The sequence below is a fragment of the Geotrypetes seraphini genome, chromosome 9 (genome assembly GCF_902459505.1).
Source record: "Geotrypetes seraphini chromosome 9, aGeoSer1.1, whole genome shotgun sequence".
NCBI classification, from domain to species: domain Eukaryota; kingdom Metazoa; phylum Chordata; class Amphibia; order Gymnophiona; family Dermophiidae; genus Geotrypetes; species Geotrypetes seraphini.
In genome coordinates this window covers 160,756,193-160,776,131 of record NC_047092.1, presented here as the reverse complement: position 1 = coordinate 160,776,131, position 19,939 = coordinate 160,756,193, and the positions used below count along the sequence as shown (strand labels likewise).

At 43.6% G+C, this 19,939-nt stretch overlaps 1 protein-coding gene across 3 annotated transcripts in view; it reads left to right on the top strand.

Annotated features, from left to right (window-relative positions):
- The window catches only part of PLCH1 (phospholipase C eta 1), a 141,936-nt gene that overhangs the window by 13,265 nt on the left and 108,732 nt on the right, over positions 1-19,939 (top strand). For all 3 annotated transcript variants that reach the window (XM_033957584.1, XM_033957585.1, XM_033957582.1), the window contains exon 2: positions 3,722-3,834. In XM_033957584.1, the coding sequence (XP_033813475.1) occupies positions 3,735-3,834 (100 nt within the window). In that variant the 5' untranslated portion in view covers positions 3,722-3,734. The remainder of the gene's footprint in view (positions 1-3,721; positions 3,835-19,939) is intronic.

Genomic DNA, 19,939 nt, shown 5'->3' with positions numbered 1-19,939 from the left:
CTGCATCTCAATGGCCACGAATTTGTTCTTGGAGAATGAGATGTACAATGTCAGCATCTATGAGGCAAACTTGGTTCTTTTTGTTGCATAGAGCTTTTTGGACCCCAGTTCGTTTGCAAAAGTTAAATAGATCTAAGTCTAATAAATGCTGGCATTGTACTCTGGAAGTAGGGACATTGGATCATTTACGTTTTTACTGTCCCTGTATTAAATTATTTTGGAATTCAATTTGGATGCAGGTTAACCGTTTACTTGAAAATCATGTTGCTTTGTCTTATGATACTATTCTGTTTGGCTATGAAGAAAAAAAGTCAAATTTCATCTTATTATAACAAACTTCTATTAATAATGACAGGGGTGGCAATTCAGCACATTACGGCTAATTGGAAAAATTATACAAATCTTAATTATTCTTTTTGGTGGAATTCACTTTGTCACATTTTTAAAATGGAAAGAGCAATTGCTGTACAGAAAGGTAATTATAACAACTTTATAAAGATCTGGGGGCCATTAGAGAATTATTGTAATGAATAAACATCGTTTTCCTTTCTGATGGTTACATGTATTTTGTTGGGGGGAGGGGGAACTGGATGATTAATATTTTTATTTAATGATTGGATTTCTGTTGAAGAATTGTTGGGTGGGGGAAAGGGTTATAATTTCTACTTTAATGGATTATATGTATAAGAATGTCAAGTGCTGTATATTTTATTAGTAATGTAATATTTTAATATTAATCACTTGTTTGTCAGTTTTAAAATGAATAAAGAATAAAAAAAAAATTACATATATGTACTGTTTGTATGATTTATTGAATATATTGGAATTAGGGAGGGTGGGTGGGAAGGAGGTGAAAATGGTTTCTCATATATTTATTGATTGATGTAAGTGCTGTTTTTCAAATTACTGGTATGTATTCCTTTATGCACTGTTTTTAGATTGAAAAATTAATAAAGATATTAAAAAAAAAAGAATAAAGACGGTTCGTGCATTGAGTACATAGTGCATATGTTACCTGGACTTACTATGGAAAAACTGAAGGCAGGAATATTCGATGGTCCATAGATTAGACAACTTATAAATGACCCGCATTTCATAGCATCAATGAATGAAATCGAATCATGTGCCTGGTCTTCATTTATTCTTGTTGTGAAACACTTTCTTGGCAGCAAGGTAGACTACTACAAACAATTAGTAGAGGATATGCTCTTTCATTTCAACAGGCTTGGCTAGGAAATTCTTTTTCATTCAGAGGGTGGTGGACACCTGGAACGCGCTGCCGGAGGTTGTGATAGGACAGAGTACATTACGGGGTTTTAAAGAAAGTTTGGATAAATTCCTGAAAGATAGGGGGATTGAGGGATACAGATAGAGGTAGAGATGGGATATAGAGAGAGTATAGATAGAGACCAAGGGGGATTTAAGGGTTCAGACAAAGATCACCGTACAGGTCATGGGCCTGATGGGCCGCCACGGGTGCGGGCTGCTGGGCGCGATGGACCTCTGGTCTGACCCAGCAGAGGCAACTTCTTATGTTCTTATGTTCTTATTACCTCCATAGTCACTTAGATTGCTTTCCAGAGAACTTTGGTGACTCTTAAGTCAATATTAGACCTATTTCTGGGTATATTTGACCTGTTGATTCTAAAAATGACACCAGTTTTCTTGCGAAGAGCAAGATGAACGATTTCACCAAGACATAAAAACAATGGAAGACAGATACCAATGAAGATGGAAGGCACACATGATGGCAAACTATTGTTGGAATTTTATGCGGGATTGTCCTGGCTAATCCCACTCTTGGAAGTCTTACAAAAGGAGCTTCTTGTGTGTCAAATGACTGAAAAGTTTGTATCATAAACTTGTGCTTTTGGTATGAAATAAGTAGATTTTCATGTTGCACACTTTTCTTTTAATTTTTAATATGTTTCCTTCATTCTTAAAAGATATTAATTTAAACACTACATTAAAATATCCAGATTTTTTTTTTAATGGGCGAGCAGAGTGAAGAGTGGCATATGGCACATGTTCTATATTTCAAACACTAGAGCTGATAGGAGAAAACTGGTGCCATTTTTGGAATCAACAGGTCAAATATACCCAGAAACAGGTCTAACATTTGAGGCACCAAAATGAGTGTTGGACAGTGTAATATCTTCATTTTCATCTCTGTCTGTTGAGCTTGAATGTCTTCATTGTCTAGAGAAGTGTTTTTCAACCTTTTTACACCTATGGACCGGCAGAAATAAAAGAATTATTCTGTGGACCGGCATCGGTCCATGGACCGGCGGTTGAAGAACACTGGGCTAAGTTGTGGGCCAGACTCCGCCCATCTCTACCCAATCTCCACCCCAGACTCCGCCCCCATAATAGTACTAATTGCACCTTGCGCGTCCCATGCCTCATCTGGAAGCCTTCCCTCTGACGTTGCAACGTCAGAGAGAAGGCTTCCGGTTCAGGTGCAGGATGCCCATAGGAGCCACTGCCCGTGGCTTTGTGCACTGAATCAGTTAGGAAGAGGGAGCTGGCTCGAACATAACGCTGCATCGATCGCATCGTGGACCGGCGGTTGAAGAACACTGTTTTGGGCCTGTTGCACGTGCTGGCCCTGTGGACCGGCAGGAAATTTCTGTGGACCGGCACTGGTCCATGGACCGGTGGTTGAAGAACACTGGTCTAGAGATCTTAGAAGTGCATTGCTATTTGTAAGGACAGCACATTTCTGCTTTTTCCTTTTCACAGGCGTCACTATGGGGGACATGAGGGACAAATGTCCTCCAAAAATATTGCTTGCCTCCCTGTTGCCACTCTAAACTTGGGTCTCTTTTTAGTTTTTTTTGCCAGTTTCTGTCCCAAAAGGTTTTTCTGCAGTTTGCTTCTTCCTGCCCATGGATAGCCTGATCTACCAGCAATTGCACAGAACATTAGAAGCAGCATGCTCTGCTGTGTCTCTCTTCACAGGCCCAGCTTCTTTCACTTCATTTCCTGTTCAACAAAGTCGGGTCTGTGAAGAGAGATGCCGCAGAGCACACTGCTTCCACTGTTCTGTCCGAGAGCTGGCAGGTTAGGCGGTCCACAGGCAGGTAGGAGAAAATAGAAGAAAAGCCTCAAAAAGCGCCCAGAGATTAAGTGGCAGTGCTACACCTCAGATTCCATGACTGGCACTATTCGGGTTTGGAAGGGTACGTTGCTGGCTTGACAGAGTAAGGGATAAGGAAAGGATAGATGGAGGACAAAAAGAACGAAGGTGAAAGAAAGTGATCATGGGGAAGGAAGAGGAGGGCTGTGATGTACAAAAATGTCACTTTGGCTTGCCTCCCCCTGAAACCTGGGTTGCCTCCCCCCCCAAATACCTTTGTCTTATTTTTAAATATAAAAATAAGAAATATATATAAAACATTGAGACCGATGAAGACTTTAGTGCAAACTACTCTGTGAATGAACCTTTCTCACAGCTTACACCGCTGAGGTCCTAGACGGGATAAATAATATTTCCACCTAAGGTTGTATGTGATTGATATTTGAGTTTAACCTTGGAAAAGCAATCTTCTATTGCCTTATATATTTGTATATCTGATTTAAATCCCAAACAGCTGGTTCGTTATTGGTGCAGCCATTGGACCAATAATTACTAACCGCTTGAACAAACATTTTCCAAATCTTAAAGCTGACGGACTTGTATCTCATACTATTTTCACTTGTAATTTTGCTTACCTCATAGGTGTTTCATCTTGATGGTGAACAATCTTTTTGCAATGAGTTACTGGAGTTTGGATAAGAGATGCTATCTACAGTATTGCAGGCACTTTTTAGCAGACAACAGTGCATTTCACGGTAAGATACACATATCTATGCTTGTATGAGTGTATATATAATATGTAGCTGACAACCACTGGTGTGTATTTAAACTGCATTTTACCATCTGTGGAATTATGACTGAACGCCTCTAAGTCAGAATCCCCCCCCCTAAACGGAACGATAGGTTAGTTTTACCCTACTGATGATGCGTTGTTGCAATAGTAATCCTGCTCAGTATGAGAGGAACCGCAGGTGTGCTAGCATTTTTAGCGCACGCAGGAAATTACCGCGTGCTATGCTTCTAGAACTGACGCCAGCTCAATGCTGGCGTTACGGTCTAGCGCGCGGGGCAGTGTAGCGCGAGCTATTCTGCGCGTTAAGCCCTAGCGCACCTTAGTAAAAGGAGCCCTTGGTGTGTGTGCTTGGCTGAGGAGCCATGGGGCGAAGCTACCATCTGTGGGATTATGACTTAACGCCTCTTAATCCCCCCTAAACGGAATGATAGGTTAGTTTTACCTTACTGATGATGCATCGTTGTGATAAATAAAGTTAAAACACCTTCAAATCTGTGGAGCATATAAAACACATGGATGCATTTTGCTTATTTAAATATAAAATGGATTTAGGATGTGTGGGAGCCATTTACAAAGTATTGTACCGATTAGATGACATTTTATTTTATTTTTTTTCCCTTAAATTTACAAGTTTGATTGTGAGGGGGGGAGGGGAGGGTAAATTTATTGTTACATATTGTATAAGGTATTGATTATATGATAAGAAAGAGTGGGAAGGGTGGGAGATAAGAGCATATTATTTGTACCATTGATGATTATTAAGTGTTATGTTTAAATATATTTATTGAGCTTATCAAGAAAATTAAATAAACAAAGAAAATTACAAACAAGCTCAAATTTTTGTACAATATACCAGTCAATATCCGCTTTATTCCTTCACATCCTACTCCCCCCCCCACCCCCGGGTCCTCCTCCCAAGTATAATTCCAACACATTCAATGAATTAATACAAATAATACAGACATACCAATGTTAACATAATGATTCAAAGAAACATAAAATCAACAGTTAAGTACCGTATTTTCGCGGATATAACGCGCGCGTTATACGCGTTTTTACCTACCGCGCATACCCCTCGCGCGTTATATGCCTGAGCGCGGTATACAAAAGTTCCCACCCCGCCCGACGCCCGATTCACCCCCCCAGCAGGACCGCCCGCACCCCCACCCCGAACGACCGCTCGCACGCGCTCCCACCCGCACCCGCATCCACGATCGGAGCAAGAGGGAGCCCAAGCCCTCTTGCCCGGCCGACTCCCCGACGTCCGATACATCTCCCCCCGGCATGACCACCTCGCACCCCCACCCCGAAGGACCGCCGACTTCCCGACAATATCGGGCCAGAAGGGAGCCCAAACCCTCCTGGCCACGGCGACCCCCTAACCCCACCCCGCACTACATTACGGGCAGGAGGGATCCCAGGCCCTCCTGCCCTCGACGCAAACCCCCCTCCCTCCCCAACGACCGCCCCCCCCAAGAACCTCCGACCGCCCCCCCAGCCGACCCGCGACCCCCCTGGCCAACCCCCACGACCCCCCCACCCCCCTTCCCCGTACCTTTGGTAGTTGGCCGGACAGACGGGAGCCAAACCCGCCTGTCCGGCAGGCAGCCAACGAAGGAATGAGGCCGGATTGGCCCATCCGTCCTAAAGCTCCGCCTACTGGTGGGGCCTAAGGCGCGTGGGCCAATCAGAATAGGCCCTGGAGCCTTAGGTCCCACCTGGGGGCGCGGCCTGAGGCACATGGGCCCAACCCGACCATGTGCCTCAGGCCGCGCCCCCAGGTGGGACCTAAGGCTCCAGGGCCTATTCTGATTGGCCCACGCGCCTTAGGCCCCACCAGTAGGCGGAGCTTTAGGACGGATGGGCCAATCCGGCCTCATTCCTTCGTTGGCTGCCTGCCGGACAGGCGGGTTTGGCTCCCGTCTGTCCGGCCAACTACCAAAGGTACGGGGAAGGGGGGTGGGGGGGTCGTGGGGGTCGGCCAGGGGGGTCGCGGGTCGGCTGGGGGGGCGGTCGTTGGGGGGGAGGGGGTTTGCGTCGAGGGCAGGAGGGCCTGGGATCCCTCCTGCCCGTAATGTAGTGTGGGGTGGGGTTAGGGGGTCGCCGTGGCCAGGAGGGTTTGGGCTCCCTTCTGGCCCAACTACACAAAGGTACGGGGAAGGCGGGTGGGGGTGTCGTGGGGGTCGGCCAGGGGGGTCGCGGGTCGGCTGGGGGATGGGCGGAGGTTCTTGGGGGGGGGGGCGGTCGTTGGGGGGGGGGGGTTTGCGTCGAGGGCAGGAGGGCCTGGGATCCCTCCTGCCCGTAATGTAGTGCGGGGTGGGGTTAGGGGGTCGCCGTGGCCAGGAGGGTTTGGGCTCCCTCCTGGCCCGATATTGTTGGGGAGTCGGCGGTCCTTCGGGGTGGGGGTGCGAGTGGTCCTGCCGGGGGGGGGATGTATCGGACGTCGGGGGGGGCATCAGGCTTTCAGGATGGGGACAGACCTTCAAGGGGGGACAGGACTTCAAGGGGGGACAGTGCACGGAAAGTCAGGGGGGGTGAACGGAGAGTCGGGACAGCGCACGGAAAGTCAGGGCAGTGCACGGAAGTCAGGGGGGGTGAACGGAGAGTCGGGACAGCGCTCGGAAAGTCAGGGCGGGCGAAAGGAGCGTCGGGCATCATGCGTGGTATACCCGTGAGCGCGGTATACAAAAGTTTTTGTACATATCATCGTGATTTCTGCGCGCTATACCCGTGTGCGCGTTTTACACGGGTGCGCGTTATATCCGTGAAAATACGGTAATCGGCTGCGAGCCAAGGAAGTCATGGTAGTCCAAAATGGTTCCCAAGTGCGTTGAAAAATGTGGCCTGGTAGAGAGGAAAAATGTCAGGCCTCTGAAGCGAGCTTGGGTCATATGTTTTGGATTTGCCCCAATATTTGCACCTTTTGGAATGCTATTTTTCTTTTTGTAGAGCGTATTTGGTCCATAACTATTCAGAGCTCTCCTTTGATGATTAAGTGTTATATTTATTGTTAATTTGTTTGGATATATTGTTACATTTATTGTAAATTTGAAAATGAATAAAGAATTAAAAAAAAAATATATAAAATGGATTAAATTTTTTTGCTACCAAAATCATTTAGGGGTCCTTTTACTAAGCTGCGGTAAAAAGTAGCTTTATTGTGCCCTTCCTACATGCTAAAGTCCTTTTTATTGCAGACATCAAATGACCTGTTCCTATTTTTTGTGTTAATGGCCATGTGCTAATGTCATTAGTGCACAGGCATAAAAAAAATTAGCATATGTGTACTTAACTGCCATCCATTTAGTTGGTGGTAAGGATTCACATGCTATTCCTGTGCTAATCAGGATTCGTGCAGGTACTCCTATTCCCCTTCCCCCAGAGAAGCCCCTCAATTAAAAAAAAACAAAACAAAACAATGAAAAATGAAAATATTTTTTAGTGCACAGTTTGCATACACACATTTGGCACTTGAGCATGAATCATGATACTCCATGTTAAGCTTTATTAGGCGAATGTTAGCACCTAAAACAACTTAGTAGAAAGGCCCCTTGGCTGCTTGTTAACTCTGTTTCTATAGTCTCTAAACACAGTATATTGGGCAAATACTTTGGAAGTGACTGACTGCTTGATTGGAGCTACAAAGTGTCTGCTGGCTAAATCAGCATACGTGTTGAGTAAATCACAGGTATGCGCAAAGGTGATTTCAGCGAGTGAACACAGATGGCTAAAATCAACAAAAGAAGCAGGATTTAGTAACAGTAAAGGCTCTCTCATATTTATATGTATTACATACATTTGGCCACCAAAATATGAGAGAATGAACGCAGAATGTTTGGGGTTTAGTGTTTTATTTAACAAAATATGGAGTCCATTGGCTTTATTTGCTGTTTCACATTAAAAGATAATATGTTCCCTTCTGAGTTTTTTCATTACACATCTGGGATGGGATGGGGGAGGGGGGAGGGTAGGGAAAGGTAATGAAAATATAGATATTAATTCTTCATATTAAAGATGTTTAATATTGTCAATATTAATAATTGATGGAAAGGGGTTGGGTATAGCTATAATTCTATAATATTATTGTTTGAGATAATATATTCTTTGTTATGTTTTGTTATTTTCAATCTAAATGTATTACACTGTTGTAACTAAATAAAATAATAAAAATGTTTAAAAAAACCCCAAAAAACCCCCCAGTAAAGGCTCTGTTTTTCTAAGTGGTCATAGATATATAGGTGCACTTAATTCAGTTCCTCCTTCTCCCCAAGTTAGAAAGTAAGGGGCAAATTCTAGAAATGGCGCTCCGATTTTAGGCGGTCTATCAACCAGTTGGGACGCACGTTTTAAAAAAAAAACCATCCTGAGGAAGGCCGCCTAAAATGTGGGTGCCTCCGCGAGCCTAAGGAGGCGCGTAGGATCGCCTAAGCTTGCCAAAAGGTTAGGCGTGTTTTCACCCGGAAATGATTTTAGGCAAGCTTAGGTGCCCCTAGGTGCCTCCCTAGGCCCACGGTAGCTGCCTGAAATGAAATCTTCCTGCCGCAATCAGTTTAGCAGCTGCAGCAGGGAACCCATACTCCCTGCGAAGACAGCGAGCAGGAGGGATGCCTAGTCCTTCCTGCCAGGACCCCCAAAAACATCCCCCTCCACCAGCGAATGTTGATGGCAGGAGGAGTGCTCAGTTCCTCCTGCCGCCTCCCCCTAAAGACATCCCTCGGCAGGAGGGATGCCCAGTCCTTCCTACCGGAATCCCCCCCATAAAGATCATCGGCAGGAGGGATGCCCAGTCCTTCCTGCTGGAATTCCCCATCCCCCAGAAAGATCATTTGCAAGAGGGATGCTCATTCCCTCCTGCTGGAACCCTACAAAGAGCATACCTCCGACTCCCCCCACACCCACTGAAGGGCAGACCCCCCGACCACCTCCACCCACCCAAAGGGCAGACCCCCCCAACCCTCACACCCGGTCCCGGACCCCAAAATACCTGATATTAAGTTGGCCGGCCGGCTGGATGCTTCCTCCAGCTGGCAGGCCCACCTTCACTGAATGGCAGCCTTCCCCTTCCCGGTGCATCATGGGATGCACCAGGGAAGGGCCTAAGGTCCTGATTGGCCCAGGTGCTTAAGGACCCTCCCGATAGGAGGGGCCTTAGGCACCTGCGCCAACCGGAATCTTATGTTTCTCTCCCAGTGCATTCTGGGATGCGCTGGGAGTGGCTAAAATTCCGATTGGTCAGATCCCTTAGATACACCCCAGGGGGTGGCATTTGCTGAATTGGGAATCGCTTTGTAAAAGGGGCCCTTAAGGCATTAGAAATATAGGGCCTATTTTAAATAGCTGTGGTAGCAATTCCACATGGCAAATGCAATGCAGCCTATTCAGTTTCTATGGGCTGTATCACATTTACTGCACTAGGACTTGCTATCACAGCTTTGTAAAAGGGGTCTTTTTACTAAGCTGCATTAGTAAATAGGCTTAGCATGCCCATGCTCTGGTGTGTCCTGCGTTAGGCCATTTTTACTGGATAATTTTATAATTGTAGTTTTTACAGCAAGGATCCAGCACTTAATTCGAACTAGTGGCTGAAAAGATTGGGTTGTTGACCATAGGTTAAGTTTGTGGTCAGAGAATAGTTAAGCTCTGGAACACATTGACAGATGTTGTGGTAAGAGCGGATAGCGTAGCTGGTTTTAAGAAAGGTTTGAACAATTTCCTGGAGGAAAAGTCCATAGTCCGTTATTGAGAAAGACATGTGGTAAGCCACTGCTTGCCCTGGATCGGTAGCATGGAATGTTGCTACTCCTTGGGTTTTATCCAGTTACTAGGGACCTGGATTGACCACTGTGAGAACGGGCTATTGGGCTTGATGGACTATTGGTCTGACCCAGTAAGGTTATTCTTATGTTAACTTTGAGAGGACATCTGTAGGCACACAGATGAAAATGTGAACAGCTCCAAAAGGTAGTCAGAGCATCTCTCTCAATTAGAGTATACTGCTGGCTCAGATGATGAAAGAACTTTGCTGGCATAGTCAATGGTATAAATGTGGATAACATGAGAAAGGACTTGGTGAAGCTTGAGGAATGGTCTGAAATTTGGCAGCTAAGATTTAATGCTAAAAAAGCAAGGTAATGCATTTAGGCTGCAAAAATCCAAGGGAATGATACAGTTTAGGGGTGAAAGAGAAGCAGGACCTGGGTGTGATAGTATGAGATGATCTTAAAGTAGCCAAACAGGTAGAAAAGGCAACAGCAAAAGCTAGAAGGATGCTTGGATGCCTAGGGAGAAGAATGGCCAGTAGGAAAAAGGAGGTATTGATGCCCCTGTATAAGACTCTGGTGAAACCTCATTTAGAATATAGTGTACAATTCTGGAGGTAAAAACAAAAGACTGTGTATATAGATGTTATATAGTACATATGCCTACAGCTGCCTACAATCGGAACACACTTTGCAGAATCTGGGCCAAAGAGTATATCTGAATGTACTTGGAACAAGGACGTTGGATCTCTAAGGGAGAGGAGGGGATAGTAGATGGCATGGCTATGTAGGCCATATTGTCTTCATCCACTTTCATTTTTCTATGTTACTATGTTGCTCATTTTGTCAATAACTGAGTAGAGCTACTAGGCCAACTGGGCCAGCATCTACAAAAGATCTGTATTTTTCTTGATATCAAAATAAACTATTAGCCTAGGCTGTAGTTTAGTGTTGTAATATCATTTGGATGTCTCTCTGATCATTATCTGTATAAAAATGTGAAAAAGTTACTGATTTGTTGCAATATTTTGGTCCATAAGATGATACATGCAACTTTCCTTAATGACCACTAGGTGGTGCCAAGTTATTTCTTTTGTCAGCATTTAAAGAATAACCTAGTTTTATTTACAGATTATTAGGTGTTGCACACATACCTGGTTCCTCTTTGGCAATTAATCTTTTTTTTTTCTCCAAATGTTCATAATTCCATACCCACTCCTTTTTTATAGCTTATATGGAAACCCAGAAAAATGAAGGCAAAATGAGACCATATGGCCTGTCCAGTTTGTCCATCTATGCATCGATTATCCCTTCCTTTCCCTTAGAGATCCTATGTACTTGTCCTAAGCTTTCTTGATTCAGATGCATTGATTATTTTACATCTGTGCTGTTTTAATTGATTGCCTCACTCTGTTGAACAATGAATTTCCTTTAAGATACAGGTAATGCAGTTACACAGATAGAGGTTTTATATAATACTGTTGCTTGTGTTTACATTACATTACATTACATTAGGGATTTCTATTCCGCCATTACCTTGCAGTTCAAGGCGGATTACAAAAGAATTATCCAAGATGTATTACAACAAGAGCTTATAAAAAAAAATTGGTCATTTTCTGAGTGAAAGGTTTAATCAAACTGATAGTGCTCTTCAAGTGTGTTTCTTGAAGTAATATATTTCTTATAGCATTTATTCTAGCGTCAGTAAATACTTGAGGCTGCTAAGCAGCATTTTCTTCTTTTAAGTATTTTAAACATGCCTGCATACAAAAAAAAAATTAGAAATAACATAGCCAATAAATAAAACATGACAGTCCAAATCAAGTCAAAATAGCTGTAGAGGAATGACATGTGCAACAGAGCAGCAAGAGTTCTGAGTGAAAGGTTTAATCAAACTGATAGTGCTCTTCAAGTGTGTTTGAGCAATATTGGAGTGAAGGGATGATGCTGGAGGACCTCGTCAGACTTGCACTTGACCGACTTCATTTTGGATCTTTAACTCACTAAGAACTCGATTCTATGGCACCTAACTCACACACATAAGTAGGATGATGATGGCATAGTCTTGCCAAAATTAATAACTCTGGGCCGATCCGGGCAGGTCCGACGAATTCACCAAACTGCAACATGCAGATGGGGGGCGATCGGAGGAACACCCCCATATACCAGCACGGATCACTCTATCGCGATTCCTGTGCATCGCATGCGCTGGACCTCTGGCCTGGCACTTTTTTTTTCCTTTGTTTAAACTTTTTTTTACAGCCCATGATTTTAACCCGCTTTAAAGCCTGCGGGTTAAAACCATGGGCTTACACTGCGGGGAAGGGTGGGAGAGTCGGGGCAGGCAGGCGATCAGGGCAGCATCGGGGCAGGCAGGCAGCTCGGGGAAGCAGGAGATTGGGGCTGACAGGGCTGAGAGCAGGGCGGCAGAAGGCAGTCGGAAAGGGCTTCAGCGACTGGTCCTCAGCAGTCGCTTTTTGGGTTGATCGGCCAGCACAGTCGAATCGGCAAATTTGTTTAGTGAATCACGTCCCTGACTACTTTGCATACAGTTACCCTCATTTGCATGCACGGATTGGAATCAGATCGCTAAACAGGTTAGTGAATACTGCAGGGGGGAAATCAGATTGCAAAGGGCTTGCAAACCGATCGGTACACGATCGGTTTGCTTAGTGAATCTAACCCTCTATATTTAACACCACCACAGAGCTCCATGTATTGTAACACCTCACAGAAGCTCTTTGTAACTCTGTATGGTAACATCTCTGTAGAAGCTCATGTAGCGTAACACCTTTGCAGAAGCCCAAGTACACTGCTCTGAATTGACTCCCAGTCATTAGTAGGGGTATAGAAACTCTCAATAAATATACACACACCGATTATTAGGCATTAATCACCAATTATTAGTGCTGTTTGGCTTGTTAATTAAGTTGCGCTTGCAAATCAGCTATGCGTGCAACTTAGGATGCCATTTATAGAATTCTAAAATATTCATTCATGGTTGACCTATTTTGTGCCCTTTACTCAAGAAGTATTGTATAGGTTTAAATAGCTCCTTAATTTGTGCTAGCTACTTCCTGAAAAACTAGGTTGATCTAGAAACAGGTCAGTTAAAGAAACCTTTCACCTAACAGATAATCAGTTTGTAACATCCGCAGCATGGGAAAGGACGGTGGCATGTCAAAAGCATGCAGGACATTGGAGCGCCAACAATCACGCGCTGACACCTGCGTGCAGGATGAATGTGTACCGCCGTTTCTGCCACTTTTACGCCTTACCGTTACTGTCCTGAAGGTGTGGGGGGGGGGGGGACCCCCCTACACTTATAACTGCTTGCGCTGGAGGGGGTATGTGGGGAGGAAACATCCCCCCCACTACACTGAAAACTCCCGAACAGCGAGAGAACGGAAGTTTTCAGTGTACTTGGGAGGGGGGATTCCCCCCAACCCCCCCATGGGAGCGCGACCAGTTATAAATGTACTTGGGGGGGTTCCACCCCCCACCCCCGTCAGAACGCTAACAGTAAGGTGTAAAAGCAGTGGAACCAGCGGCTCGCATTCGTCCTGCGCGCAGGTGTCAGCACGCGATTGTCAGTGCGGCAATGTCCTGTGCACTATCGTCAGTGTGTCGGAAAGGACAACCACTAAATGTCAACCCTTATTTCGTCTGTCCAGGATAAAACACCTGAGGATTCCAGCGGAGACTCTTGTCCCGTCTCTTTCTCATTTGAGAGACCATTCTGGAGTGTGCCAACTTTTTCAAATGAAAAATTATACCCATATTAATCCATGGCACACAAAGTGGAAAGCCCTTGTTTATAGTTTTTAGTCCAACCTTGTTATCAACTCCATTTACTTTTAAAGCTTTAGAAAACAAAATGTTAAACATGCATTGGGCACTTTTAACAGGTTTTGAATATTATCTACTGCAGCTGAGAATGCTAGTGTAAAATTCGGATCTCTCCTAAATACTGGAGAAGATGACATCATATTCCTTATAGTACAATGCAGTCTGACCCAGTGCGGCAATGGGCATATGAATTCCTGTTTCTCTGTTTTGTCAAAATGGGCTCTTTTTTTTTTTTTTTTTAATCTTTATTGATTTTTCAAAACTTAGACAATGCAATACAATTATCTGAACATAAATATTTCATAAAACACATTATTAAACATACAATTTATACTTATAACAATTATTTTCTCCCCCCTCTTCCCAGATTTAATACAAGAAGTCAAATTATGTAATTATAATATTATAATCAAGTAATTTTAATAATCAAAATACATTTCCCACCCTCCCCTGGATGTGTAAGGAAGTTCACCACAAAAAAAATAAATAGATAAATACATTACAATTATTATGATGTTACAAATATAGTTAATGGGCTCCACACTTTATTAAATGTACTGCTAAACCCCAAACACTCTGCATTCATTTTCTCATATTTATACGTGATACAAACGTTTGTCCACCAAAACGTATAATTTAGTCTGTCATACCTTTTCCAATTGTGTGTAATCAATTGGATAGCTATTCCCGTCATTATCATAAAAAGATGACATTTATATTTATCCAAAGAAGGCTTGACATGTAAAAGCGTACCACAAATTATGGGCTCTTTATGTGCATGAGTGACCTATATAGGAATGAAGAACTGAAGGAAGAAATTACAGCAGCTGTGAACAGCATTGGTGAAGAAACTGTCTGCACTTGCTCAAAACTTTTAATTGATCCTTGTCAATGATTTTCAAGGCAGAGTCAAAACACAATGACAGTATTTATACAAATTACGAAAGGAATGGGGTTTTTAATTTGTAACAGCAGAAGCAGTGCTCTGAGTAATGCACTTCAACAAATATGGATCATTAAAACTAAAGGATCATTTTGTAAAACTATTTGATTACTTTCTCTTTCAAAAAAACATCATCACAAGGCAAGCATGTTCTAAAGTGCCCCACAATATTGAAAACACTATCATAGTTCCATTTCAAGTAAGATGTTTATTGTTTCATGGACCATGAAGGAATATTATATGTTTTACCTGTACTCTCCTTAAGTAGTTGAACTTCTAAATATATTTTCCACCTGAAATGCGTTTGCCAAATGCTGTGGAAAAATTTGGGGGTACAATAGACAGGTTACCCAATTTTTGTTTAGTGTAACTGCTAAATTTATTTTTGCTTTATGACAAAGTTTCATAAAATATGGAACTACTTCTAGACCTGGAAATCTCAATCCCAGTCTTCAGTACACACATTGCCACTCAGGTTTTCTGGATACTCACAATAATATATATGAGATATATTTGCACGCGAATGGAAATAGTGCATTGAAATTTATCTCATGCATATTCATTGTGGACATCTTGAAAATTTGATTGGCTGGGTGTGTCCAGAGGACTGGATTTAGAACCCCTGTTCTAGACAACAGAAGGTTTACTGTTTGCTTGTCACTATTGTTTTCCTAATCTGGTAATTTTGGTGCTTTGCCCAGTTTGTAATATTTCCACTAGAGGGCAGCATTTGATTAGATTTAGGAAACTAATCTCTTGCTTTCAAAATAGATTTAAAACCAGTTAATCCATACAAAAAAAATATTTTGAAGCGTAAGAGTGTTGCATTCTAAGTATGAAAAATACATATTGTGGTCTAGGTTGTGCTGTGCTATTTTAGAATTCAGAATCTGTTTGTTGGAAATCAGTCCTGTATCTTGCATACATACCACATCTTTGTAATCTCAGGAAAAAATTCTGAAAGCTCAGGCTAGCATAGCTGCTTAGGAAACATACTTGGTCTAGTCATCAACTCTAGCGCATACTAATACATGCTGATTATGTGATTAAATGATGCAAAAAATATTTTAAAATGTCCTTATTTGTCCTTTGAAAAAAATGCATGAATAATTACAACAAAGCTATAAAATTTATTTGTATTTTTGAAATGAAGGGGTTCTGAACTATTCCACAGTCTGTTAAGGCAGTGCATGCAAATCTTTCTCATGTATATTCATGTGGAGATTCTGAAAACCCAATGGGACTAGGGATGCCCCAAGGACTGAGTTGGGAATGGGTAGGCCTTAGATGAGAGAGCAAACGGCTCTTCTGTTTTTGGGTCTGGATTAGAGAATTGCACAGGAGCGGGGATGACAGGAATCCTGGGACCCTTGGGTTCCCGCTCAGGTCACGGGGATCCTGTGGGGACCCCCCCCTCATGATCTTGGGGATCTGACAGGTTTGGAGGCAGCTCGAGCCAAGTGGCTCATTTCTTTCCCTGCCCTCCTGCAGTTTTTGCAGTGCCCCCAGCTCGCCACATGTAGCTGACCCAGAAGTCTTCCCCTGAAGTGAGAGCTGACGTCGGAGGGAAGGCTTCGTGTCAGCCATGTGCAGGGCCCACTGCTCTGCGAAGAAGTGCAGCTCTGATGTCGGGAGAAATACAGTCTTGCGAGAGGGGGGCAGAAAAGGAGGGAGGGAGCAGGCACGCACGCGTTGTAACTAGGAGGAAGCGCGTTGGGACATGGGAGGGGCCCAAACGCAGGGCACAGAAGGGAGGGGGGATATTTACAGTTTTCTTTACAGAACCCTTTAGTGTTGGTTTGGGGTTGGTTTTTTTTGTGTTTTTCTTCCTAATTTAGTTTTTTCCCCCCCATACTGAATCCTTGTCTCTGTCCACTTTCTACCTGATATAGAGTGCCTGTTAATTCATGTGCAGAAGATTTTTCTTCATCCCTCCAGGGTCATGATTGAAATTCATGGCCTGACTAGTAATATGGTGACACTGTTCTGCTTGGCTTCCTATTTTTGCTTTAGCAGTCTTAACATCCCCTTTCCGTTCAGCTTATTATGCTGCCAGATTTCATTAATTTTTTTGTCAGCGTTACATGTGTAAAACATCAGATTTGGTCACCATTTTTCAATTCGTAAACGTAGTCCTTAACAAGGGTTAAAATACATAGCAAAATCATAATGCAATCATTGGGGCTTTTTTTTTTTTTCTTTTCAAGATGTACTTTTAGGCACCTTTGCTATCATTGCTAAAATTTGACTCATAGTCCCCCCTGTATTAAAGAGAGCTGAGACTCTGCACATCACAGATGCATACAAAGTGCTCTGTGTGAGAGAAGCAATGTCTCAGCCAGCCCCCAGACTCCCATGGAAGAATGGATGCATATACTGCAGTTAGTAGATAACCCCTGGAATTATGTGGGAAACTTGGGCTGCAGAGGCTGAGCTGTCTGTATTGTTTTGTGATTGGACTTTGCCAGCTATGGGAATCTAAATGTGCAGCGTATCTGTTGCGTTTTGCACAGTACACAAGGGAATACTGTACATTTGTTTCTTTTTCTCTGGGATTCTTCTACAGGCAGAATCCAGGTTTCTTAAGGTTTCTGGCTCCAGTGTGGCACAGTGGTTAAAGCTACAGCCTCAGCACCCTGAGGTTGTGGATTCAAACCCATTCTGTTCCTTGTGACCCTGGGCAAGTCACTTAATCCCTCCATTGCTCCTGGTACTTTAGATAAATTGTGAGTCCAGCAGGACAGACAGGGGAAAATGCTTTGAGTACCTGAATGAACTGTTCTGAGTTCCCCTGGGAGAACAGTATAGAAAATTTAATACTGTATTTTTCGCTCCATAAGACACACTTTTTCCCCCCAAAAAAAGTGGGCGGAAATAAGGGTGCATGTTATGAAGCAAATATACCACTTCTGAATAGCTGAATGAAAGTTCTACTGAGGCAGTCATGCAGAAGTGGCGCCCGCCCACTCAGTAGCGCGCTGGTGTGCCGCTGGCCCCTGCGAAGCACCAGCGACCGGCCCAATTAGGGAAGTGTCTGAGCCCAGGCATTAGCGCGCTTGTGCGCTGCGGGCCCCGACAAGCAGCAGGCAGCCATCCACCAACCTCCAACATTTAAAGATACCGCCGGGGGGGGGGAGGGGGGGTTGGGATGGAATTTAACGGTGCAGGGAGGTATGTAAAAATGATGATTGATTGGGGGGTGCTGGGTCAGAATTTAAAGGTGCTGGGGGGGCTGGGATTGAATTTAAATGTGCTGGGGAGGTATATAAAAGTGATGATTGATTGGGGGGCTGGGATGGAATTTAAAGGTACTGGGGAGTACTTGGGGGATGATTTATGGTACTGGGGGGCATGTGGTATGGGGGATTATTTAAGGTACTGGGGCACCTGGGATATGGGGATGATTTAAGGTACTGGGGGGGGCATGTGGTTGTATGGGGATGATTTAAGGTACTGGGGGCACATGGGGGTTTGGGGGATGATTTAAGGTACATGGGGATTACTTAAGGTACTGGGGGCACATGGGGTATGGGGGATGATTTAAGGTATATGGGGGATGATTTAAGGTACTGGGGGCATGTGGGGGTATGGAGATGATTTAAGATACATGGGGGTATGGGGATGATTTAAGGTACTGGGGGGTGTGGGGCCTGCCTGCCACTAGGCCTGCCTGCCTGTCACTAGACCACCAGAGGGGAGGGGCAGGGTACAGAGCCTGGCAGGGAGAATTTAGTTCAGAATTTTTTTTTTCTTGTTTTCTTCCTCTAAATCTAGGGTGCGTCTTATGGTCAGGTGTGACTTATGAAGCGAAAAATACGGTAATTAAATAGTGTGAAAAGCTTCAGCCTCTGATAACCAGAGCTGGTATTGTGACATCATAATGCCTCATTCCTCCAATGCCTAACAGCCAACCTCATCAGTGATGTCACAGTGGCTTGATTTTACTATATATGGCTCACCTTTGCTACATTTTGATTTCTAGAGTGGCACAGTGGTTAAAGCTAAGGCCTCAGCACCCTGAGGTTGTGGGTTTAAACCAGCACTGCTCCTTGTGACCCTGGGCAAGTCACTTAATCCTCCCATTGTTCCTGTTACTTTAGATAGATTGAGTACCTTAACAAATTCATGTAAACTGTTCTGAACTCCCTTGGGAAATTGGTATAGAAAATTGAATAAATAAATAATAGTTATGATTTAGGCCTTGATTCTATATATAATATCTAAAAAATTGGCACACATAACAGCACTTAATGCAATTCTATAAAACGCATGCATCCATATAGAATCTTGCTTAGTGGCTGTACATGTTACGAATGTAACCCTTCTGAAAAATGCCTTTGCTATACTGGATTTTTCAGGAGGTCATTGAGAGGTGTGAGTGTGAATAGACAAGAATAGTGAGAGGGAGTAGGAGGCCCCTTTACCTGAGGGGAGGAGGGCAGTATAAAAAGAGTTGAGAGAATTCAAGGTTTTGGTTATCCTAATTCTCCTGCCAGAGCTCTTATAAATTAGTAATATAGTTTAATTTTCATTATTCGAATAGTTTAGAATAAGTAACCTAGCTTTTCAGGATTTCAGCAAGATTCTCCCCTTTACCAACGCATTTCGCTTTATCTTTATCATTCTTTGAATGCCGGCGGCAAGTAAATGAGACAAAGTTGTACGTAGTTTCCACGACCTTGATAAAGATAAAGCGAAATCCAGTTGGGTTTTCATGATTTCACCCAATGAATATGCATGAGATCTATTTGCATGCACTGCTTTCAATGCATATTATTTGGGGAAATCCTGAAAACCCAATTGGATTCTGGCCCTTGAGGACCAGAATTGTCCATATCTGGCCAAGTCCTTAATTCCCTGATGGGCCAATTGGCAGCTCTCTCTTTGTTTTGAGAGGTAGGATTGACAGATTATTTCTCTCTCTCTCTCTGTACAGATTGAGGTGTGTCATTTTTTACAAGTGGTCAAGCAAATGTAGCACCCATTGCAAAAAGTCATGCCCTATCGGGATCTCAGTTTAGTCCTACACTCACTTTCTAATCCACCCTTTCTGCCTTTGAAGCATACAGTAGGGTATCCGAATTACAAGCCTTTCCTGCATGGATCCCTTTCTTTCTTTTTCAGTCGCCACTATTTCTATTATTATGTTGCCTTCTTTTCTTCCGAAGGTAGTGTTCCCCATTCATCTGTCAGATGGTCTCTTTTCCAGCATTCTCAGAGAGAGAGAGACAAATAGGGTTCCAGCCGAACCCTTCATAAGGTGAATGTTCACATATCCATTTTGTGGTTCTTGGCATTCCTAAATTTCTTTTCTAAGTCAGATAGATATTTTTGTATTTTATTGTGGACCATTCAAAGGGGAAGCAGCCTCAAATTCTTTTAATTGCCTGCTGGATCAAGAAGATGATGGGAGCAGCTTACTCCTGAATTGAAAGGAGGTCCCGGCAGGCTTGAGAGCTCACTCAGCTAGAGCTGAAAAGACTTTCTTGGTGGAAGCTTGGTTGGTCAGCCCTGAG